The 25,769-nt window shown below is 38.8% G+C and overlaps 1 protein-coding gene across 1 annotated transcript; it reads right to left on the minus strand.

The window, feature by feature from the left end:
- Positions 1-23,478: 23,478 nt before the first annotated feature.
- Positions 23,479-25,234, minus strand: c2cd4a (C2 calcium dependent domain containing 4A). The gene is made up of 2 exons (XM_024282334.2): positions 25,029-25,234; positions 23,479-24,951 (listed from the first exon to the last, which is right to left on the minus strand). Exon 2 carries the CDS (start codon positions 24,922-24,924, stop codon positions 23,578-23,580), a length of 1,347 nt encoding a protein of 448 aa, XP_024138102.1. The 5' UTR covers positions 24,925-24,951; positions 25,029-25,234; the 3' UTR covers positions 23,479-23,577.
- Between the last annotated feature and the right edge of the window lie 535 nt (positions 25,235-25,769).

Genomic DNA, 25,769 nt, shown 5'->3' on the forward strand with positions numbered 1-25,769 from the left:
GAACGGAGCTAAATGGTGTAGACGGCGAAAACAACAACTTTGCTGAGGTCCCCACTTTGAGTTTGAAGGCAAACTGCTTAACGCAAAAGGCAATTTTAATTGTATCGATTCAGGCATACAAATGTAGGATTCTCTTCAAAAGTGCGCGCATCAGCAGTCTCTGTGTTCTGATGCAGCCAAAAAGGAGCAAGTTTATTTTATAAAGTCGACAGCACACAATCACAGGAGGAAGGGGGGTGGTTTAGTTTCTCCTGATGCGACACAATGCAACTAAAGTAAGGCGACAAGAAAAAGTGCGGATTATTCAAAGCTCTGTTTGAATATGATCAGCAGTTCAAAACCCAAGTAGGAGGGTAAATGGGAGTTTTTAAAAAAAGCACTTTTGTCAGGTAGAGAAGAGGGAAAAGGTCTTAATGTGCCCTCAAAAGCCTGAAAACAATCTTTGGAAACAAGTGGAAGATTCAAAGACAGAAATGAAAGATGATGTGTATTTTGTGTGAGTTAGCTCCCTTAGATTTGAAGTTTAAATTCACCCATTAAAGATGATCTTTCTGAGTCGAGTGACTCCTTAATTAATTACACATTAATGCTACACTGTAAAAAATGAAACATTAGATCAATTGAAAAAAAAAAATGAAATTACATTTTTGACTTGAGTAATCCATCAAACCAAAAGTTTAATTTGATGAAAATTAACAATTTTTACAGAGCTTTTGTTAACTGATCCAATGTTTCACTTTTTTCAGTGTATGGTAATAAAGACAACTGCCACCACGGAATGGGGAGGCACTGACAGAATCTTCAAGATATCATGTCGCCATCCGATTTTTTTGAAAATCATTGACATGGTCATGAACACACAGGGCCGGCCCTGGGTATAGACAACCTAGGCGGCTGCCTAGGATGACATCCATTGGAATGGGTGTCAAATTGCAATGAATTTTTTTTTTCTTACAATTTGACTAAGATGTTTAAAAAAAAAGGTAATAATTAACACCATAAATAAAGTGACGCAAAAGTCTGACATAAAAATTATGCCTGATGCTGTGCCCCTCCTTGCATGACGCACCCCTGTTGAAGTTAAGTTTGTGTGTGTGGGTGGGGTGGGACGGTGTTATCTATTAGTGCTTCTTTAAATCTTTAAGGATGAAAGAGCAGCAAAACAAGCCCTCAGGGACAGCTTTAAGGTCAGAAAAGGAAAGAAGAGGAGGAAAAATTGATTCAAAGCAGAAGTTTTTTAGTTTTATTGACATTTGGAACCCCCTCCCGATTCGGTCGAAAAATACTCTTGTTTTTGGGTGGTTTAACTGGAGATCTAGTTTTTTTTTTTTTTTTTTTTTTTTAAACCCTTAAAAAAATAAATCTTTAAACCTTAAACATTGGTGATGTCTGTCAAAATATCTACCCTTCAAGGAAAACTGTACCAAATATTAGTGCGGTGGTTTGCATGGCCCCATTCCTTGGCAAAAGTTGGGGTTTGCGCCCCGGCTAGGAAGAAGTGTTATTATATTAATGTTTAAGTGATCATTATTTATTTATTGAGAATTAAAATTAAATAAATAATTATTTTAACAAATTCCAGGCAGTATTCGTGCCTGCGTGTGTGGCGGTGGTGGGGGCGCAGAAATCACGTTTCGCCTACGGCGCCATTCAGCCCAGAGCCAGCCCAGTGAATACAGAAGGCAGCAGTCAGTTGACCGTTGGCATGCAGAATGGCCCGCCTTTTATTTACCCTAGGGCTACCGGGCAGTTGGTGCCCAATGACATTTGATATGGACAGCCGTCGTCCGTAGACATTTACACATCATCCAATCAAAGCCTGTGATTCCGGCTAGCACCGACCTGCAGCCACTCGATTTTGTAATGGCATCCTTCACACCCGTCACTGGGCTGCCACCGTGCGACCTCCAAATGTGCCTGAGTGGCCACTGACTGATGTCCGGTTGGAGTAAACATTTAACTTTTCTTAAAACCTCCGCGGCCACTGCAGCAAGTAAAGACTGCGGCTGCCACCTCCCAATTACATGCCGAGTTTGCTAAAAAACTTGCCTTTAGGTTACTGTATGGCGGCATTTTGAGATATGTGACTGTAGTCTAACAGAATCAGGGTTAAAATGTAAAAAAATATGTTATAAAAATACAAAAATCAAGATCTACAAATCCAGACGGTTGGTAAGTTTTTGTTTTACCTGTCAATGTTCATGTTTATATGAAAAGAAAATGTTGGTAGACATCCAAGGCTGTGACTGCTTGTGTCTTTGTTCACACAGCCAGTGGATGTGGCCATAAGAAATCGCCTTTCACTGATGTGTCGCAGATGACAGGCGCAGAACGCTTGGAATGGCCTTTTCCCAGGTAGATTTGGGCACACCGTGAGGGATTGGCTCAGTGTGGCTGTCACAAGACATTACGGGACAGTGCGTACTGCTCCACAGACACCAGAAGCCCATGAAGATGATCACATTTGATACACAGATGACATTCTATCCCTGCTGTGACAACACAGGCTCATTTTTCTGCTCTGACATTCGTCGCCGTGTGGGTGTTATTCAAGTCAAATCTATCATTTTAATGGAGAAGTAGTCAGGCCTGAGAATTATTTGAGGGATGAATGCATCATTGTCTGTTCGTTCGGTATCGACCAAATGTCACCGTGCTCCAACCGACTCTTTCACAATGAAAGCCATACGATGTCATAAATAATATAAAGACCCTGCAAAGCCTGTTTCATGAAACAACAGGAGAGGAAGGGCGATAAACTGTATAACCACTGGCATCGGCTCAGATAAGAGGCTCTTTATCATATTCACACAGGGATAATAAACAGGGTAATTATGTTGTCCATTGTGAGTACAAAGATACGATAGACCCATCAATTAAAAAATCCTCAGGACTGCTCTTGTTTAGCTCCATAAGTGTAGCAAAGTGAATTGTCCGCCATGATTTGAACTTTTTGCATCTGATGAAACTGCAATTTGCCAGTAACCAGTGCACAGGGGCACAATAGAGTATTCCAGCATATTGCCTAAGCCATGGCCTCTGAAAACGCGCTAATTGCATCTGGGATTTGGTTATCCAATCCCACTGCGCATTGCAGTCGGGTTAGGAGCAGGGGGGGTTGAATTAGAGGCTGGTGGGGTGAGACTTCTGCTTGCTAAAGCCTTGACAGTGCTTTGTACTGAATGATTGTTCTCCAGACAACTGACGGAGTTAGCAGCGCACGCAGAGTTGTTTGAAAGCCCAAAAGGATATGCAGCTGCATCATCAAAGTCCAGCAAGTCTTCCATGTGTCAGGAAGAGATTAAACTCTTCCAGCGAGGGCAACGCCTCTGATCACTCCATTCAATCGATGGAATTTGAATAAAGGAATAAAAGATCAGGCATTGTGTATTTGGGTGCTCTGCAACCACTGGATAGGATTGAGGCACACTGGAGCTGTAACGGTGACAGACGCCATCAATCACAAGTTCCCCACACTAGTTAGCCAAAGTTGATATTATTCCTAAATAGGACACATCTGTTTGTTGCTGCACACTCACAGACTTTAATTAATTCTCAAGTCATTTTATTTTTAGGCATGGGTTTTTATTTGTTGCTGCTCCTGTACATGTGCACAAAAATGTAAATTGCATCCTTCCTTTGCTCACAGTCAGGGGCTCACATACCCTGTGATACTGCAAATTAAGCACACACACACAAACACAGATTCTCCAGCATAGCAGAGCTTAAACACAAATATAAAAGTCACTGTGCAAACAAACTTCGGTGTGGAGGTTTGTTTCGGCCTCATTTTCCTGGCTACGTTCTCCATCATTGCTGAGCGTCTGCTCCACAGGCTATGTCAGATAATAGCTTCCTTTTCTCCACTTTTGAAGAGAGAACAAGACTATTCCCTGTAGGGACACAGGTCAAGGGCAGGTTTGGGGAACTCAGACAAAGAGTCCGGCCAAGCCTTCGGCTTTCAGATTCTTGAAATGGCCTCCTAATGCCTAACCTTCATTAGAAGGTTCTTTTTGGATTCATTGAAAAATGTTAGCTCCTACTTTTAGAGTTCTACATGGGCTTCACTTTATTCATTTGAGCTTCTGAGATTCAACAAACCTTGTGCTCGTAGATCATCAGTTTGATTGTCCTTAGCCCATATTTTAACTATTGAGCGTTCTAAGCCATGGTTCTCAAACTTTGGAATGCTCTGCTTGGCTCAGTTAAAAATGTATCTGCACCTGAAGATTTTTTTAATTTCAGCAAGTAATTAGTTATTAGTAGTTAGGTTATTAGTTGGCAGGATTTAGGCATGTTTTTTGTGTCTTAACATGTTTAACCCTTTTTGTCATTTACCCTATTTTCCACACTATAGAACTCATCAGACTATAAAGCCCACTATCAGTTTTTCAAACTTTTGTCATATATAAGACGCACTAAATGAGACAAAAGAATCAGAGATAGCTGCATCAGTCAGACTTCATTAACTGTGTTCACAGTAACTTTAGCGTTAGCTGCATAAGCAGCTAGCAGCGTTAGCGTATAACTCTCATGTGCAACTCCCAACCTCGTTGGCAACATGTAAACACAAACTAATACCGCTAAAACAAATGTTTTTGTGACAATGCTAACTCCCAACCTTGTTAGTAACACTCTAAAAAAACACAGTCCAACACTGGTACATGTTGGCTGCATTAGCACGCCTACAATACCCAATCTTGTTTGTAACATGTAAGAAAAACAGACTTATACCACTAGAACTAACATTACTGTACTGTAACTACGCTAACTCCCAACCTTGTAAGTAACACCTAAAAATAACACAAATCAACACCGCTACACGATGGCCGCGTTAGCGTGCTTACAATAACACACAACCTTGTTTGCAACCAGCAAAAAAGACTGACAGAAATAATCCATAAATAAGACGCTTTGGATTGTGAGACACATTGTCGTTCGTTAAAAAAAAAAAAAAAAAAAAATAGGGAAGTGTGCCTCAAGATAGGTTCACACCACCTTCTACAATGCACGTTCAAGTGGCCTGTGCAACGCAGGTAAACGTGTGTTTCAATCTTCCACATACAAAACTGCATTCTCACACAACCGTTTGCAAGTTGCAAGTTTAACCAGGTTAAACTTAAACCAGTCGGAGACTCTGATTCAGTTGGATAGCTTCTTCTTTTAATTTACTGAAGGGCCAACTGTTTGAAAATTGAATAATAATTGCAGACTTCATACAAATATCGGTATAGAGCTGTAAAATAAAAGCTTTTTCCAAATTTTACAAGATTTGCTCTGCTTTGACATTTTGTACCAAGCCTAGGTGGCAGACATGCACTAGTATCAAGTAGCGACAATCCATGGTGAACACCATGGACTAAATCAGCATTCATCAATGTCTGTTTTTAACGGTCATTGCATGCCTGGTGTGAATGTAGCTTTATAGTTAGGAAAATCTGAGTTTTTCAACAAATTTTGTTGAGCACATTGTGATCTGTTGTGCAAAAAGCCTTATGCAAAAAAACATGCAACACTTTTTGCTACCTAACTTAATATCCTCTGACCACAAGCCCTGACAAAACAAATGTACAGTATATTGATCAAGCTTAACCACATCCAGTCAATTTCTAACCTCCTAGCCTCCATCGATGTTGTATTGCAGTCTGTGAAACAACATGGAACCATGCTCTAGCTGTGTTTCAACATTGTCTAATAGCCTCCCCTTGTTTTTTGACCCACAGTTGGGTATAATTGCTACAATTCTATGCCTGGCTATCCTTTTCTATTATTAGCCCAACATTTAAGCCCTCTCTCTGGTCAGATGGTCAATGCTTGGGGGCAGTGAGTCACACTACATGGGCACAAAAGGTAGCCAAACAATGCCTATTGAGGAGCAGGTGGCATTGCACTAAAATCATTTGGCTGCCATTCACTGTTGTGGTTGCACGGGCTTGTTGATACGGTACATTAATTGATAGTGGTTTCAAGCAACCATCTTAATTAAGGCGTCCACATTTAGGAAGTATGCACTCAACTCTTGGTAGAAGCTATCATGTCAATAGTCCGGATTAGCTAGTTGGCATCCCTGAATGACTCACATGAAAACACAATGACAGACTCTGGGGAGAGGCGGGGGGGCAGTCCTCATAAAAGGATATGTAGTAGCCTCATGTAGCATCATTACTTTGGCTTTCCATCATTATGCAGCATGAGAAGAGAGGCTTATTTTTCTGAGATATTCTTGGCGATTCAGTCAGCCTCTTTAATGATGTTTTGGAGCTTAGTGTTCACTGGAAAGTATGAATTTGATTGGTATTTTGGTCATTAGGTTGTTCTTTTCTCTTCTATTTTTCTCCGGCATAGCATGACTCTAAACTTAAAGATGTCCTTTTATGCTCTAAGGAAGAAAGGAAAGTTTCAGACAAAAAAAAATCTGTAGATGAGCAAGCAGATCATTTATTTCTTTCACTTTGTACTAGTGATTGAACTTTAAAAAAAAAGAAAGCAGTCAAATGGCAAAATGAGAGGTTTCTAGAAGAAAAAAAATCAAGAACTCAACAACAATTTAACAAGTTTAGCCTTTCCGCTTGTTTTGATTGTTGGCAAACAGTGCATCTGTATTTTACAAAGTTGATTGATGATATTTGGAAATCACACAACACGATTAGCAGTAGGCAAAATTTTCCAAACACTTTATAGTGCAGGAATAAGTGATTATGGGAATGATCGAAGCCTCTCTGGATCTAGATCAGAGCTCATACAAAGCAGGAAATAGAAATAAGTTCTTGCCCCTCGATTTTCTTTAGATAAGCAATACAATCTGCCAAAAGGTAAGAATTACCAAGAACACCCACTTATTTTAAGGAAAAACAGTCACTTAGACATGTTTTCTTTTGATTTTTTTTTTCGTGCAAAATAGAAAATAAGAACATTTTACTTGAAACAAGGATCTTTTTACTTTCTAAAGATTCTGATTTTGTTGTGTACCTTCAATCCACACTTGAACCCTGCCTGGCAAATAGTGGACCACTGGACCCTGCAACCAACGAGCTTTCTTTCATTCGACCCCCACCAAGCCCAGAGCTCTCTGGCCACCAGACATAACAAGTTTTAAACTCTGTTTACTTAAAGTATCAACCAATATGTTTCTCGTGCTTCAAAGTCTGTCGTCCTCTTGCTCTTTGTTTCTGTAGCTTCTAAGTGAGACAATGAGGATTAAACTGGTAAATACCTCCATCTTGTGGACAATACTTGTTTTGGCAAACTGATGCTGTGAGTTCAGATGCCACAGAAATTAAGATTTTAAGACAAATTTTTCAAGATCAATGTCTTTCACCAAGCTGTAAGATGAAAGATCACTGCCAACGAGTCTGTCTAGAAATGTGCACCTCCTTCTCTAAACTGGTTTTCAAGTGAGAAAAAATTGTCACCATCTGTAGCGCGTCTGGGTCAAAGAGGCATCAGGGTGACTTTATCTTGAATGTCACTTTGTTTTCAGTTGGTTAGACCGCAGCCTCTCTTGGAATGGCTTTGTGGATGAAGGCACAGGTGATGTCCGCCGAGGTACGGCTCCTTATCTGCACAGTATTTCCTCCACTAAAACAGCCCTACATTTTAATATGCAACATCTGTGCCCGGAGAGCCTTCCAAAATGGCTGCTCCTTGGAGGACGATTGCGGAGTCTGCTCAAAGTTGGGGTTTGGGGCATTTGGTAAAATAAGGCTGTGCACAGATGTTAGCATTCCCAATGTCAACCTGTCCTTTGCCTGGCTACCCAGGGAAATCCATTTAAAGGAAAGTGCTAGGCTTTCTTCCTCAGTTTTGAAAGATCACTTTATCTTTATCAGTCAATGTAAAAATTCTAGGCGTTTACCTGAACTGGGATTACTGTCTCTGATCAGTAAAGTATGAAGGTGCTTCCTGCCTGTTAATTTATCATCGGGCCAAGTAGCAAAAGAAAGTTGTGCAGCTGCAAAGACAAGTTTAGAGGCTGAATCAGAGGCAAAGGCTTTGTAGTGCACTTTGACAAGAGACTCCTCCACAAACAATCCAAATAAACGCATCGAAAACTTCCTGGCTCTCAGGTTTGGGCGCAAATGCCCAGAATCAGGAAGGATCCAAAGTGAAAAAAACGATGACGGAGGGGCACACGGGGTGCCTAATGCATCACTTACACAAAGAAGATGTTCATATTTAATGCTCATCATTAAAGCAGAGTTTGAGGATGGAAGACGCTTCTGCTATTTTCCCACACCCCTTGAGCCAACTCCTTGTGACAGCCCTCCACTGCATCCCGGCAAATTATCCGCATGAGCTGTTGCGAACAAAAACAGCTCAGTGCGGGGGAAGTGAGGCCCGGCCTCAGCTCCGCTCCTGTGATGGGGAGACACGTCACTTTGCATCATCTCCAGCCCTCCAAACCCCGTCATATGCAAGTGAGGAGGCCAGGACCGCTCCGTGGGGAGAGGACGCTTAAACCGAACAAGGCAGATAAGAATCAAGGAGATAAGGCTGCTGGCATTGGGAGATGTCTTAGTGTTTGACAAGTGTGAAGCAAATATTATCATAGAAGGGAAATGTTCATAACCAGCATACATTTAATCCCGGTTTTTGTCATAAAAAAGGGCTTGAATGTATAAATAATTCGGAATTTCTAAATAGATGTTGGACAAATGGGCTCCATTTTACCAGACGGGAGCGCTTGTGGTTTTCAAATGTTGCTGTTCTAGTCGCAAGCAAAAGTAGATGTGTTGTTTGGCAGAGGTTGAACAGTGTTCAGAAGCAGGGCACACTCTGCTGGACAACATTAAACTTGCAGGATATGTCATCTAAATCAGGACTAGCTTAAAGTGCAGGGTGTCTCCCTCTTTCGCCTCTCCCCCCAAAAAACCAACTACTTTTTAGATGTTTCAGAAAGTACAGAATTGTCTGGCCTCTTTCTCAAGGATACACTCTGACATTCAAGGAGACTTGAGAAAAATTGAGTTCCACCAAAATAAACCTGTCTTCCAAGATGCATGTGTTCCAAGCCTAAATTGGCCTATTTAAACGCATAAACCATAGACAGGCTTTGAATAATATTGACTTATAAAGTATGTTGAGGTCAAGAACAAGATGTAAGACAGCACGACTTGGCGAAACTTTGATGCAAAGTAGACCAAATATTATCAAAACTGGAGAAAAGCCAATCAAAGCAACGTTTTACTGATTTAGTAGTTTGTATTGTTTGAGAGGAAAAGAAAGGCTGAATTCCTGGAAAAAAATGAAAACATAAAACAAAGAGATTGAAAATTTTGAAAATCAAAATTTTGATTTGAAGCAGACAGAAAATCTAAGGAGGTAGATGAATAATGTAAAAAAAATCTATTTAAAGTTAGTTGCATTTCTATGGAGTTAATAAGTGTGAATGAGGAGGATCCAGATGGTTTTCTGAGGCTGCAGGGAGTAAAGGCAGAAAGTAGGGAAGATTTGAGTACTTGGGTAAAAAGTAAGAAAACAAAGGTTAAAAACAATTTAAAAAAAAGGGTATTTGAAACAAAAAAAGTTTTATGACTCCAATATATGAATAGTTTTTATTATGTTCACAAGAAAGAGGTGAGATCAGTCCAAATTCAAGTCAGCGATGTGTTCCTTTAACCCCTATTTCACAGTTTGGCTGGTCAAATGAGATTTAGATAATTACCAGTGGTAAGAACATCAACTTGACACCTTTGGTTTAAAGGGTAGTGTCAAGAAAAAATAAAAAAAGAAAGGAGACATGAGTGAAGGTAACAGAAGAAGATGTTAAAAGCTGTTTTGGAAGTAAAGTGAATCGATGGGATCCAGTCTATCAGAGTGACAGTTTATGTTAGAGGTTTTGTCAAAAAAAAAGAAAGGGAAGCAATAGTTTGGACATGTTGAGAAGAGGGCTTGTAGGTAGAGAGGTGCTGAGGTTAGAGCTGCCAGTCAAGAGGTTCATGAAGGAAAACCCAGGAGGAGCTTTCTGGATGAAGTGAAAGACAAAGGGTAGCGTTATAGGGGAGGAGAGATTTGCTATGGCAAACCCCAAAGGAAGACTTCCCATGTTTAAGATTTTACAGGTATTTCTTGATTTTAATTGTAATATTTAAATGCCAAAAAAGGAAGTTCTAAAAAAAAAAATGTTTTCTGCTTGTTTTTACACACACTAAACTCAAAAAGTTCAAAATAACTCAAATTGAGTTCCTTTTATCCCAACACCAAGGTTAAAACAAACCAAGTTTTTTTCTGGGTTGTTTTAACTCAGAAACAAGTTTAAAAAATACTAAAAATAAAAATGTGGGCTAAAATGAAACCACAACAGCCTCCCAATATTAGTATTACCTCAAAAAGTTAAGTAAAAACATATATCCCCTAACATGAATAACCCAAGAATTGGACTGAAGAAATGACCGAATCATTTTTAAGAGTGCACCTATGACATTTTAAGAGGAAACATAGAAAAGTTATTTCTATATCATTAGTAATTGCAAAAAATTATCAAAATAAACTGGAAAAAATCTCAAAGCAGAAAAAAATAAACTAAAGCAAAGAAAAAACGGACAGCCTCCCTTTATATGGAGATAAATACTTTTAACCAGAGGTGAAGTAAAATAATCTATTGAAATTGATGATTTTTATGTTGTTTAATGAAGAATCAAAATAATAACTTAAATCAAATATATATGCATATGACTGTGATATATAGCTAAATACAACAATGAATAAACTAACAAATGAATGAAAGATGGAGTTAAGATTTGACTGCTTTTGTTCTTTTTTTCTCTTCTGGCCTCCTGTCCATCGTTTTTTGATTTATTGTCCATCCTCTTGTTAATAAGGTTGTTTATCGATTTTAGTTTTTTTAGATTCTTGGTTTTGTTTGTAGCATTAACTTAGAATAAAAATGAATAAAATGTGACATTTTAATTCTACATAAATGTCTTTCATCATGTTTTAATGATTTAGTGTCAAAGATGAGGCTGAAAAATACTAAAACCCTTCTATGGAAATTTAGATCATTTAACATTTCATTATTGAAAGGTTTGCAAGTTCATCTTATTTGGAAAATTAAGGAACAAAATTGTTAAAATTATTATTTTCGTTCCATCTTGTTCTGCATCTTTCACATCAAGCATCCTGTGAAGATCCTTCAATTTCTTTTTTAAAACCCCTCACCAGCCCACCAATCATCTCTGTGCATTCACACACTACATGTAGGTTGTCTGCCTGAATCATTTCCGTCTCTCTAAACCACTCTGTACAGCCAAGCACACTATCCATATTCATGCGATATTTGCCGGAAGGCATCGGTGCTCGCTAAAAATAGCATGGTGAGAGAAAGGGACTCTCACTGTGGATTCTAGTATTCATGAGCCCCAGTCCAGTGATTAGTTATAATCAAATGTGTCTTTACTGAGGAAAAAGTCTGAATACTGTCCAGGAAGTACTTGCTATAGGCGACAAAAGGAGGAGGTTTGAGGTGCAAAACTCACATAGCAATGTACAGCTCATTTCCTACTTCAGAATAAGCTTGTTTTGGTGTGTACACGAGATAAAAGGGGATATAATTTTTTATATAAATTATTTTGAAGCTTTTGTTCTGAAATTCACTTTAACATTGTTTTTGTTTGAATAAAGAAATGTGGCAAGCTCAGTCACAAAATTACAGTTTTTTTTTATTGAGTTAAGCTCAAATGACCAGCAGATGGCAGCACCAGTCAAGCAGCTCCATGAAAAGACATGCAGACAGCATGTTAACAGCATGAATACAACAGTCACTAAAAATCTGGTTTTCACACACTTGTTTGATCAAATTAAATTATAGATATTTTTTTCATAAATAAAAAAGATTTACTAATTTAAATAGTTAACATAAGTGTTTTGCAAAGTTAAAAGTCTCATCAATAAACAGATATTACTGAAAAAACACAAAATAGTGGAAGTATCCAGTAATAGTGGAACGTAAGTGTGGCCTGTTCTCAGGTAATTATCCAACTTTAAGACTTCCCCCAACCAAGAGGAAACGGGATAGAGGTCATGCAGGCCTGCGCTAATGTGGCAAAGATGCAGGTCATTTCCTTTTTGAAGAAATAAAAGTCAGAGGTGCCTGAGGCTGTGCTTTGAAACCGGACATGGAAACTGTTGCAACGTGCTTGGAAGCCTGAGAGGTTTTATTGAGACGAACTAAAACAAAACTGACTCAACAACTCTAACATATATTTAACATATTTTATTCCCTTTTTTGTTTTAAAAGAAAAAAAGAAAGATGGAAAAAGCTGCAGTGGAGTGAACCAGCATGGTTTGATAAAATCAAATCCTTTGTCCAAAGGTCAGCAGCAAGAGGTTTAATCCAGCTAGTCTGCATCCTGTGTCATCTGATCTTTATTTAAGTGAGTCACAGAGCTGGGAGTCACATTCATTTATTGATTTAATGCTTTGGGACAAGTAAATAGCATCAAGGAAAACATATTAGTTTCTAGTAACAGTATAAGTGTGACCATCAGGCTCCAAAAATAAAATAGAATTTAAAACAGTCTGGTGTGTTAATATCCACACTAATCTTAGTGTTTAAAGTCATGGATGAATGTTTGTATTACTTCTTTTAATACATGTTCTATGGAAAAATACTAACTTAAGTAAAAATAACAAAAAATATAAAGTTTTACTTTAACAAAAAAAGTATATTCTTTTTTGGGATTGAAAAAAGAAGGTGTTAATTAAAAATATTTGAAGAACTAATCACGCAGCAGGTCTGATCTCCACATGAAAGCAGAAATGGATCCTCTCCGGAGTGTTTTCCAATATGAAATCAAGAGTGGGCGTTCGAAAGGAATGTAATGACAATATAAGCATTTTTTTGTTTTTAAAGATGTTGTAACCCCAAAGCTGCTCCCCCAGGAAACACCACAAAATCCGACAGTGCAAAGTTCAGGAACACTAGAAATTCAAGTGTAACATTTCTGATGACCGGACGTCAATCTGGCGATCCCAGTCACTGATCAACAACGGCTTCCTCTTTGTCTTTTTTGTTTTCTTGCAATAAATAAAACAACATCGTCCAATCAGAGTTGCTGCCACCCAAATTCTTGACGTCATCCCCGCCTGACTGATGAAAAAAATTCAAAAAATCCTGGCGGCGGCAGCAAATCTCGAAGACCAGTAGCAGTTTTATATGTGACCATAGCTTTAAAGAGCCTAGTTTTGAATATTTATTCATTCAGTTCTTTTGCTAAGAGTGATACTAATGTTGAATCAAAAATTGGGGATCATGTAAGGGGAAAAAACTTTTGCTTGGGGGCTTTCCACCCATAGTTCTGTCCCTGAGTTTCCTACTTCTAAAAAGTGTGGAGGAAAATGCATCTTAAGAAACTGCCACATCTCTTTAAAAATGTATTCTGAAGCACAAAAAAGGCAATACGAAGGACACTTTAAAGTTGTTGATGAAAGCAGATTTAAAGTTCAATATTATTTTTCTTTTACAATCATAAAAGACTTGTTTGTCCTTGACTGGATAGAATAAAAAAAAAATCTTAAGACGGCCACACACTAAACAAGCAGAACAGAAGACTGCATTAAATGACCAGTGTCAAATCTCCAATGATACAAGAGTTATAAATCACTCCACAAAACCTTTCTAAAACCATTTCCAAGCACTAGGTTTTTGGTTAAATCCCATTTACTCAAACTATACTTAAAACTCCTAATTTATCAGTTTTGGACCCATTTTTTTAATAATCTATCTTTTGAATTTTTATCGCCACATCCTCTTTCATAACTATGACTTCAATGGTTCATTCCACTCACCATATTTTAAATCTTGGAGCCCACACAATGGTGAAGAAAAATAACATTTTTTATGCATAAACATGCCATTCTCAATACCACCCACTAAGCGCATCAGACCATTGACATATGTACCAACACATGCTGCCTCACATGTGGTGAGACATGTGCCCTGCTGACATCTGAGCTCCGTGGCCTTTGGAACTCTTGCCTTGAGCTCGCTACATTAAGCAAAGGACGGCTACATGTGGCACTGCTGCACCGGTCAAACCAAAAGGCAATAATTCAGCAACTGAATCAATTCAGCTTCTTATCAAAGAAAACGTATTAGCCATTCACAACGCCGCCAGCGTATTAGCATCCTAACAGTGCAACCCATGTTTTCTCCCTTTGTGCATGTGACAGTGGGGCAGAGCAGTCACTGAAGCAAATAATTATCTGACACTTTGTGAATAGGCTGAGACAAAACATGCTGTGGAGGTTTTGTTACAACAATGAAGTAAAAGCAGAAAGAATAGATTCTAAAATGTGTCTTTGGGATATTATTTAATTTGTGCATTGTTTCCAGGGGTCTATATTTATGCAATAAAGTGAGAGAATGAAGTACTTGTTTCATTTGCATCCCTACCGTCACTAAAAAATGGGTGTTGCTAAGCAAATGACTTTAACCCACATCCAGCTGAAACCATTCCGTTCCAAGTGAAATATAGAATTATACAAATCGAAACTTACATAATGTCATTGTGCCGTGTTCATCCTCATTAATGTGAGCTTCCTTCCCACACTTCCTCGTCTTAAAGCACTGACTTCATGAGGAGCAGTCTCATTTATAAACCAAACAGCATCCTGTGTGAGTCACAACTTTGATGATCAGATCAGAGAGCACTCACGGCTGCTCCGTTCTGACAGCAGTTGTCCATCTAGGATTGTTCTTGACAATGCAATTCTTCTCATCTCAATAAAAAAAACGTCTCTATACACCTTTGTATCAGGTTTGCCAAAGCGATGTCCCTAAAGAACCAACAATGGGGGCGAAATATTGCGTTTCTTTCTGTGCATATGAGTTATTATCCATAAGCCATATTAAAAGTGAAGCAGCTGTTGTTTGAAATAAGATTATTTTATTCCTTTTTTTGTTAGTGCCAGACTTCATCAATCAAAACAAGACGGCGTGAGGTTTGTTCTGGACTGTACTCGGCGGTTGTCAAGTAAACCTTCTTAGGCAAACATGAACCCATCATCTTCCTCCTCACATATTTACCTGCGGTTAAATGGCACGACTGCAGGCTGCGGACCATTTGTTATCTACAGTCCAGAACTAGTGGCCTTATAAACAGTTTTTTATGAATCACATGATGACGGCGGTTGTTAATGTTTCATGGAGGGATTTGTCTAACAAACTGTTTTAACACAACTTTTGAGTTGGGAGCAGTTTAGACACCATGCCAAGTTCATTTTATTATAAAATACTAAAACAATTTTAATAGAAAAAAGTATTTTGACTTGTTTTTTACCTAATGATTTAAATTGATGAGCCATAACTAAGTATAAAGAGAATTATCAATTTTATTATCCTTTTTTTTAGTGCAGGATTTTTAAGATATACATTACCATTCAAAGGTTTGGCATCATTTTCCTATTTAAAAAAAAAAAAAAAAAATTCTCAATGGAGATCTTTTTGAACTAGTCAGAAATAGTTGATGTTGTAAATGATTAAAAAATGACTAGTCTGTCTGCAAGATGACTAGTCTGGGTTTTGGTGCATTATTTACATAGGTGACTAAAAGCCCATTTCTAGCAACTATGACTCCAGTGTTCTAATGGTACAATGTGTTTGCTCATTGTGTCATAAGGCTAACGGATTATTGGAAAACCCTTGTGATCATGTTAGCACAGCTGAAAACAGTTTAGCTGGTCAACTGACCTTCCTTTGGGTATCTGGAGCATCACATTTTTGGGGTTGATTAAATGTTCAAAAGGGCCAGAATAAGAGAACTTTCATGTGAAACTTGACAGTCTATTGCTGTTCTTAAAAACAAAGGGAACAAGAAATAGCCAAGAAACCTTCAAAGGTATGCACTACTCTCTTTAGAGAACAGTACAAACAGGCTCTAACCAGAGTAAAAAAAATGAAGTGGGAGACCCCGCTGTACAACTTACCAAGAGAAGTAAATTAGAGTCTCCAGTTTGAGAAATAGACCCCTCACAGGTCATCAACTGGTAGCTTTATTAAATAATACCCACAAAATGCCAGTGTCAACATCTACGGTGAAGAGGAGACTTCGGCATGCTGGCCTTCAGGGCAGATGGGTAAAGAAAAGTCATATGAGACTAAGTGCTGGGTGATATGACAATACACATCATGTGGGCGTTGGAAAAGTGACAATTGTGCCATTTCTTTTCTATGGTTTATATCATTTATAACCTAATTTGATCAACTACTATGCCAAATATATCATTAAATAGTCCAAACCTGGTCAGTGTGTACACAAAAAAAATATACGAGAGAAAATAAAGACGAATTAAAAAGAGATTCTTTGCAAAGAAACTCTGCCTTGTGGTTTTGCAACGTAAAGGTGTTTTACATTATTTGATTCGCACAACAGGCTTTATGTTACTGGAAGAGCTTGAAGTTGTTTTTCCTGAGTTAAAACAGACAGACACACCAATCCAGGCAGTCCAAGAAGAAGCACTTTCAGCAAAAGGGGGGTATGTCTGTGATTTGGCTGCATTTTGGATTCAGAAGACAGCAATATGGAACAGGACTGTAACAAGTATCTGAGAACTCTGATTCTCGCAATCAGCTCCCGAAACTTTGAGTATGAATAGCCGATTCATGATCTTTATAAATATAGTACAGTATAGTAAATTATCATATAGTGAAATATTGATTGCTCTGGGATACAGAATAATCTTGAATCTTGAATTTATAAACTAAAACAAATCCGAATGAGTGGCGTTACTGTTACCAAAAGTAAACAAATATTTAAAATAAAGTGAGAGTGAAGCTTCCTGTTTTCAAAGTAAAACTAGGAGCGCATTTTTCAATAAATGAAAATTAACTTTATTGTTTTACATCATGATATATATTGTTATTGTGTTATAAAATATTTTATATCGTGAAATAACATTTTTTCCGTATCGCCCAGCACTACCCTGTGGACAGCACTTGATTGGATCCAATTTTATTCTAAAACAGGACAATGACCCAAAGCACACCTTCAGATTGTGGAAGAACTATTTAGAGAAGAAGCAGCAGCTGGTATTCTATCTGTAATGGAGTGGCCAGCACAGTCACCAGATCTAAACCCTATTGAGCTGTTGTGGGAGCAGCTTGACTGACCAAATGGTACACTAGAAGTGCCCATCCAGCCAATCCAACTTGTGGGAGGGGCTTCTAGAAGAGTGGAGTATTTTTTTTCCAAATTGACTCAGCAAACTATCTGCTAAAATGCCAAAGGTTAAGATTGCTGAAATTGATGCAAATGGAAGATTATTTGACAAAAGCAAAGTCTGAAAGAAAAAAATATTATTTTAAATGAATATCATTATTCCTTACCTTGTTGATGTCTTCAATATATGTTCTATTCATTGTACAACTCATTTGGCAAATAAAAGTCCAACTTTTCATGGAAAACACAAAATAGTCTGGGTAACCCCTAAACTTTAGAATAGTAGGGTATTTGTGTATAACTTTGTCATGGTAACATTTTCAATTTTACTTCAGAAACTAGAAGTGTGCTTTTAATGGGTTGAGTGTTTCTGTCACCTTATCTTTTGAATAATTTACATTACCACATGAGCTTTTTAAACATCTAAAAAAATTACTTATTTGTAAAAAAACGCATTATTGTTTGTGTATGAGGAGTGGGTTATAAAGACTGGTAAAATAGTTTATTGTTTTATGTTTTCAAACTTGTCAATTTACTCATAAAACTTATTTGTTTTCAATTATTTTTTTCAAGTGCCAAGGAGTATTATTTATGTAAATCCTGTTTCCGTCTGTTTAAACAGAAAAGCTGCGTTGGTGTTGGGACGGCATGACCCTTTTTCAAAGCCTGACCCACTCTCTGCCCTCTCTCCAATTCAAATACATATCTATTGACAGCTGGTTGCAAACGTAAGCAGCGGCATGACTGAGGCTGAAGTGTATCTGAATCAAAGAGACAGGGACAGTCTGTATCAATGTCTGTGTCAAAATAAAAGCATCTCACACATGAAAGGCAGAATCTCCATGGTTTCCCCTGGAGCTGGGCCTCGTTGCCATGGGAGTGAATGGAGCTCCTGGAGCAGGAACAACACAGAATAACATACAGGAAGGTAGTAACATGGTTCCATATATGTATGATATTGGATCAATCAATACATGTTTTTTAATTTACTGTAAAAAAAATACACCTACTACTGGCCTGTTAAGATACTTTTCACAATTAATTTAATAATTATGTTACTTAATATTTTGAATTTAAATTGATGTCATGCAAATAAAGAGGCTAATTAACTGATTAATTAAAGGAATTATTTTTTAAATCTTATCAAAGAAATAGAAACTGTCAAACTTTTCCATGATGGGTTGAACTGTTTGTCTTACTCTAAGGGCCATTTCAACAACATCCTGTGCTAATGCAAGATGCATCACACCACAATGCACATCTGTTTGTCTGACCAGGCATATAAAATTGAATTCTTTCCTTTTTTTTTCCTCTTTATTTAACTCACCGTGAAGACTCAAAAAAGTTTTGAGATTTGTAAGAAAAGAAACCAGACTTTTCCAGCCTCCCCACATAGGTGAGAAATCTCTGTTCACCGTGGGGTTGACCGAGTTCAAACATCTTGATTCTGTTTACATAGGTCTGTTTAGATGAGAGAAAGTCCATCCTACAGATTGTTTTGCTGTTATGCTTTTACCAGGTCACGCTTGGCCTCAGCTCCATGCATCGCCTGGGGTTACTGAGTGGGTGGTGTAACAACGTGGGGCAGGTGCACAGAGGAAGTGATGAATCCTCTACGTGCAGACACACCACATTTTGTTTTTGCCTCCAGTGTGAACTGTAAATGTCTGTTCAGGGATCATGCGACAGTGTGACTCTCAGATATGTTTTAACACTTCCGGTCTCCTTAGCTTGTTTACATTAAAAGTGGGTTCATCTGGACCCAACAAGACACTGCACTGAACTGTTTTTAATCTTTGATTTTTGAGTTTCACTAATGTCCATGGGAGACATAAAATCCTGTCCCCCTTTGTCCACATTTGTCATGGAAGGAATCAGATATCAATATGTGGTTGGAGTCATCTGGACCCCAAAGAGAGCGGAAGGGTTAAAGTGTCATCCTGTTATTTAGAAAAGATGGTTATAAATCTCTGTTGAGTTTGCCATCATGTGATGTTGCTATGTCTGTATATTGTGTCCGATCTGGTCTGACCTTACCTGGTTTAGCCTCATAAAAATTAAGTAAGAATTTATTAGATTGCCCTTCATTGATTCCACTTATCTGGTACAGAACTGTCCTGAGTGCATGCAGTGTTGGCTTAAATGGCCATAAAACAGTGATGTCATGGCCCTGAGAAAACAGTCCCCCTCAGCATCATGACTGACATCATGGAAGTTCTCACCTCTATCAATAAAAAAAAAACTCTTTCAATTAGTGAAATGCAGAAAAGTTCTATAATAAAATAAACAATTTTAGCTAACTTTTGGGCCAAATCCGAATTCTTTCCCTACTCCAATGGCTTCTCCCTACCTCTACATTTAGCCTCCTAAACGGAAAGTTATGGAAAAATAGTATCTTCGAATTCGGAGGTCACTACAAGACACTTCCACTCGCCACGTTAGCGCTGAGCTGCTAGCGCTCGGAAAAACAACATCAGTTTTATAACTTTAAAAAAGTCATGCTTAAAAAAAAATAAAAATAAAAATACTTACATTTAAATGTAAACTTATACGCTTCAGAGAACACCCACATGAAGAAAAGTGCCTCTCCTCCGCGGCACATTACGACACGCCTCCCCTACCGGCGGAGGCATACAGAACTTAAAGTCCCATCGCTCTACCCTTAAAGGGGCCATACCACGATTTTCACAAGCCTTTAAGAGTGAACTATGTCCACATATATGATCAAATATTACCCGTGGAACACTAAAAAACACATTATTTATGAAATATTACTTATTTTCGTGAGTCTTTGAGAGGCACCCAGCTAAGATGGCGGATGTCTTGGTGGAATCCACCAGGAGGATGGATATGTCATGGTGGACGGACATCCACTGAATGCTGGAAGCTGAAGTTAGTTTTGCTCAATGTGAAAGTAGTGCTTCGATGAGAGAGACAGGGGGAACGAACATAAGTTACAGAGTGTATTCGTCATTCTCTACAACAACTATTATTTTCTTGCTGAAGCATTCTATGAAGATTGCAATTTAGAAGACGTCACATACATTTCTGTTAGTCTTTTTTTCGTTAAGTTCTTCTATCTAAATGATTAAGAAGTGTGGACGTCAGCTTAGCTTTGCTTAGCTAAAAAAAACGAGTCTGTTTTCACCACATGAAATTCTCAGCTTTTAATTTTACTGATGCTTTATACAACATATTTGCAAATTGCCATTCTATAACTATAATAACTATATTATCAATAACTATAATAAAATAACATTTGAGAATAAGAAGTGGTATTAGAAACAAATTAAATAATTCGTAAATGGGCGTTTATTATTATCTTTTTGGTCACAGAGCTTGCATGTAATTCAGTGCATTAAATATACAAATAATTTACCAAACAATATGAGTCATTTTTATTCAAAAAAAAAGAAAGAGAGAGAAAGATAACAATACAATTAATTGTACCAATTATTCACATTATATTTTTCAAATAATTTTAAGATCTTGTTTTCTCTTTAATCATTTTTGTGAAGAAATGTCCCAGAGAATGAGTATCCCCAAAATTATCTATCATGTTTAATTACCTGAATTTTCTCGTTATGACAAGATACTGGATGTCGCTATAATGAGAAAATTATATATATATATATAAAGGTAGGGCAGGCCGTTTTCAGCTTTTGTATTTCAAAGATTCCCATACCATATATCTGCCTTTAGTTGCCCATCGGCCATTTCTACACTTGTTCACAACACCAATTCACTGCGTCAGCACGACTGTGCCTAACCTGAGGTTGAGAGGGGTGTCTAAAAGGAGCTCTGCGTCTAAATTAACAAACACCTGTTTGAGCAGGAATTAACTGAAAACAGGACACAATTGAAAGATGTACGGTATTGTGCATCTAAAATGAAAGGGTTTTTGTTGATCACCGCTTGCAAGAAATTGGGTGTTGGTGTTAGACTGGGGCAGAGCAGACTCTTCCTAAAAGGGGCTGTCTTAGTCTGTAACATCAGCACGTGAGGAGCCGCTCGTTTTCGTGGGTATGGGAGGGGCTTGTACTGAGAGCGCAGGTTTTTAGAAAATTACTCAGAAATGCGTGAATGGATCAAAATACCGCTGTGGGGTTGTTTATAGTGAGGAAGGAACAGTATAAGACACTTAATAGCTCAAAAAGATGGTTTTTCGTGGTATGGCTCCTTAAAAAAACTATTTTGGACACCCCTTTCACTTCCAATGCCTCTTCAATTGAAAGGGTAGGGGAAGAATTCGAATTCGGCCTTAGCCTTAGATTCAACTCCTAGATTCAAATAAAAAAACGATTATTGTTGCTGTTCCACCAACATCTGGAAGATTTGTCGGCACATTTTGAAAGAGTTCCAGCGTACATCAAATCTCCCATCAGTCCTGGCCCTGGGTGCATGACAGGGTGGTGTGAGCTGTGTGACGCAGGATATGACATCACGTGTTAAGTGTGGGTCGAACCAAAATAGGCGCCTGGTAAAACAAAAGCTGAGATAAGGGAACTGGTTCAAGCAGACCCTTCTGTGGGAAGCAGTATGACAGACACATGTCAGAGGAAAGGGAGGGGCCTAAATGTCTTACATAAAATGTTTTGAACACAAATCAAAAATAACTTAAAATGCTGAATTATTTGATGTGATTTATTGGATTTTCTTCTTAAAATGTGTTGAACATGTGCAAAAGTGAAGGAAAGGAACATTTCGTAGTGTTTTCTACAAATTTGTTCACCTTTTGGCATTTTCCTATGGGGGAAAACCGCTTCCACTCATTCGCATAGTTGGTTTGGTAGGGATTTCTACCCTTTCTGACACAACCCTGTATTTTAGCTAGGCTTGGGACCAGCACAGGAAGACACTTAGGTATTTGCAGTTATCAAGTCAACCAACCATTTTTTTTGAAAATTTCCCCATAAATAACAGTAAAATTAAGATTTTTCATCTGTTTGGTCAAAGGATGTTGAAAGCAAATCACTGGTTCGGCCAACTCCATATAAGAGATTGTTGACAGAGTCATTTGCCTGCAGGCCCTTTATCCGCCTGCTTTACAGTTTTATGGCCTGAATATGTTCCTATCATTGAACTGTGATTTATGTGTTTTAATGGATTCAGCGCACTTAATGTTTTAATGTCTGCTGTTAGAAATCTGTGTGTGAGTCACAGCAAATACGGTGAAAGAGACTCGAGTGCTTTTGCCTGGAATGTTCCGAGAAACCTGTTAGTGGCTAACCATGAAGAGGAATCGTGGATCATGTTAAGCTGAGAAGTCAGCACAATTCTGTCCACAGTGTGAAGTCTCTCATGGGATGCAGCCGAACGCTCAACCAATGAAGCTCCTGCTGACACACGTGGGATGCCTGTGTAAGATGTTTAACCAGTTCTAAAAAAAGAAAAAAAAACAAGAAAACGAACTCTCACAAATTAGCACCACAAAGTGCATCACACAATCCTTATTTGCATGACAACAACTCACACTCTTTCAGGTTCTTAAAGGAAATCTGGATCAGGAGCTATTTTTGGACAAATGCTTCTCTAAGTGGCTCATTTAAAACTATCAGTTATGTTGCATATTTAAATAAAAAAAACATTCAAAAACAATACATCCAATTCCTTCCAATTATTCCATGTTGTGTCATTTCTCTATTAAAGCTTTTCGGAGCACAGACAAACCTATTAATCTTTAACTAGTTGTCGCAGTGCCAGCTGGCTCTTTTAAGCCTCATCTTTATTACTGGAGGCAACAGGATATACCTTACTCGTGTGTTAGCTGTTGCTCTGCTTAACTAGGTAAATATGCATGACGTTTTGCATGAACAGATGCTAAGAAAAAGCAATTTTAGGCTAAAATTGAACATGGATTGGTCCAAAATGTTGTTTTTTGTATATGTGTGCATTTCTTGTTTGCTACAAATACTTTTCCCTAAAAATCTTGTGGATTATGGATAGTTTCAAATGCAGTAACGGGCTCTTCAATTTATATGAGCTTCAATAAAAAAAAGCTTAACTTAATAAAAGATGTTCTGTTTTCAGTATAAGACTAACCTTGCAGTGCTCTGACAAAAAACATTCATAGTCCATAATGAAAACACAAATGCCCTCCAGGAAGGTTTCTGGTTTCTGGAGATAGTTTTTAATCACTGGAAAGGGCAGGAAAAACAACAACAGGCTCTGAGGAAATACGAGATGTAGCCTGTCCGACTCCCACTGACAGGGCCACTTTCATAACAAACCTTAAAACAAGTTTCTATTGTCCAGACTGATAATTTTCTAAGTAAATATGTATCCTAAAGTTAAATCTGAAAAAAAAAATCAGGACAATTAGTGTTTTTTAAATAATTTATTTCATACAAAATGTTGATTGACCATACAAAACTGGAAATAAATACCCCAACACCTATCAAAACAATTAAATACTTGAAGTTCATGTGACAATGCTTGAGAGTGGCAGATCACAGTCACCGAGGAGATAGTCTCTTTTCAGGGTGCACATTTTGTTCACTACTTTAAAGCGGAGCGACCGCTGGCTCAGGTCTTCCTCTGAGATCCCGTCAAAGAAGAAATCTTCGTTGAAGATGGGGTTACGGCTTTTTCTGATGACAGTGCTCCGCTGCTTTTGGACTTTTCCGGGGACCAGTGAGAGGCTGACGCTGCAGTTGATAATCTTGGGATCCACGGAGAGGGGGTAAAGGCCCTCAGCGCTGATCAGTCGAACCCTCAGCCTTTGGTTTTCCGGGCAATACTCTGCTGAAAGTCTCAGACTGCCGTCTTTGCCAACAGGTACCATCCGCTCCTTCATCACCCGCTCCCTGTGCAGTGTCAGGTCCATTGGGAAGATGTTGGGTGGTGCCAGGCTGTAGCTGTTGGGCAGCCCCTCGGGTAGCCCCTCGGATGCCCTCCTCATGATGTTTGGGCTGTTGTCAGTGGAGCTGCCCTCATCGGTGGACAGGGAGTTGTTTCTGGACACCATTGCCTTCCTCAGGTTTCTTGACAGCAACAGTTCATGGCTTAATGCTTTGAAAAGGGAAGACTTGCCGGGGGACCTGTTCAGCAGCGGCGAGCTGAAAGGGGAGGATTCGGTAGATGAAGTTGTATCGCTGTCCAGCGGGGGCTGCCACTTCAGGGTGCAGCCTCTCGGAGAGAGCCTGGAGGTCAGGCTGTTGAGGCTGAACGAAGAGGGAGAAGACGAGGGAGAGGTGGAGGGGGAGACTCTCATGGTGCATGTGCTGGATCGACTCCTGGGCAGCAGCAGAGGGGATGAGCAAGGATCAGAATGGAAGATAGACTCCTTCCTCCTGGTGTGGGGGCTCTCTAACAAGGTGCAAAAGCCGTAGCTGGTCTGAGCTTTAGCCAGATGGGGAAGAGACAGGGCAGCTTGGCTCTGGGGATCTGCGTTGGTGGTTTCCTCATCACTGCAGCCATCATAGGGGATCTCATCCACACTTTCTATTTGAATAACGTGTGGATTGAGCGGCTTGTGAAAAACCACTTCTGTGTCAGGGCTAGATCTCCCGCATGGAGGCACCTTGAAAGGGCGAGCCGCTCCTCTCTGCTCCGTGTTCTTCACCTCCTGCAGGGACAGGATTGTCGGCGGAATGCAGAACTCCGGGATGTTGTCAGGGGTGATGATGTTTGGACACAGAGAAATCTTTTTGAACTTGTCAGCTTTTTCTCCAAACATGATATCGCCGATTTTAAAGCTGAACTCTGCCGAAGGAAAAGGAAGGGTCGACCTCTCCACTGACATGCGGATCTTCTCCACCACCCACATGGGTTCCTCGGTCGAATTTATGAAACACTGTAAAGTAAAAGAAAAATAAATGTTTTGCTGCAATTTGTTTTCAAATCTTTGCATCTGGATGAACTTCTTCCTACCTTTTTGTGCAGAAGACGGAAAAATCCACAAGCTTGTTGCAAACTGGACAAGTTCTGATGGATGGATGGAGGGCCAGCAAACTGGCTTTTTCCCCAGATGAAGGCGGGTTCAAATAAGAAGGAAACCGATAAATCTAACACCCGCCCCCTGTGCTGCTCAAACAAGATCCTCCCTCTTTCCAGAGGTTCCCATGGAAATATCTAAATCACAAAAACACCCAGAGCCCCTTTAGTAGATACTGTGACGCTCAGCCAGATAAGCGTTGAACGTGACAACACGTTGTTCTGCTAATACTGGTGTTTGTTTTTCCTTTATTTGAGCTGTGCACTAACTTACTCACTCCAAGAGCAAACCAATAACAATTCTGATGCAATTACTACGTCTGACAGCAAGAGTACAACAAACAAATGCTGCCGCATGTCATTAGTTGACATCTTTCTTGTATTGAGGACAATTTTAATAGATGAATCAGGGATACTTATTATTCATCCAAAAGCAATTCATTTCATCAACGTATCAATGGCCAAAATGTAAAACCTCCTATCTGCAAAATTTTTAGATTTTGATTTTTTATAACAAATGGTGAGATAAACTTATTTTAAGCAAATCTGCAAGAAAATGTTGTCATTTTTTTCATGGTAATAAAGGTCTTTTATGAAAATTTTTCTTGTTTCCTGAAAAAGGGGATTTTTTTTTCATACTGGAGACCTTGTATTTTGGTCATCGATATGTGTCTTTGA

This window comes from Oryzias melastigma, linkage group LG6, assembly GCF_002922805.2.
Source record: "Oryzias melastigma strain HK-1 linkage group LG6, ASM292280v2, whole genome shotgun sequence".
Taxonomy (NCBI): domain Eukaryota; kingdom Metazoa; phylum Chordata; class Actinopteri; order Beloniformes; family Adrianichthyidae; genus Oryzias; species Oryzias melastigma.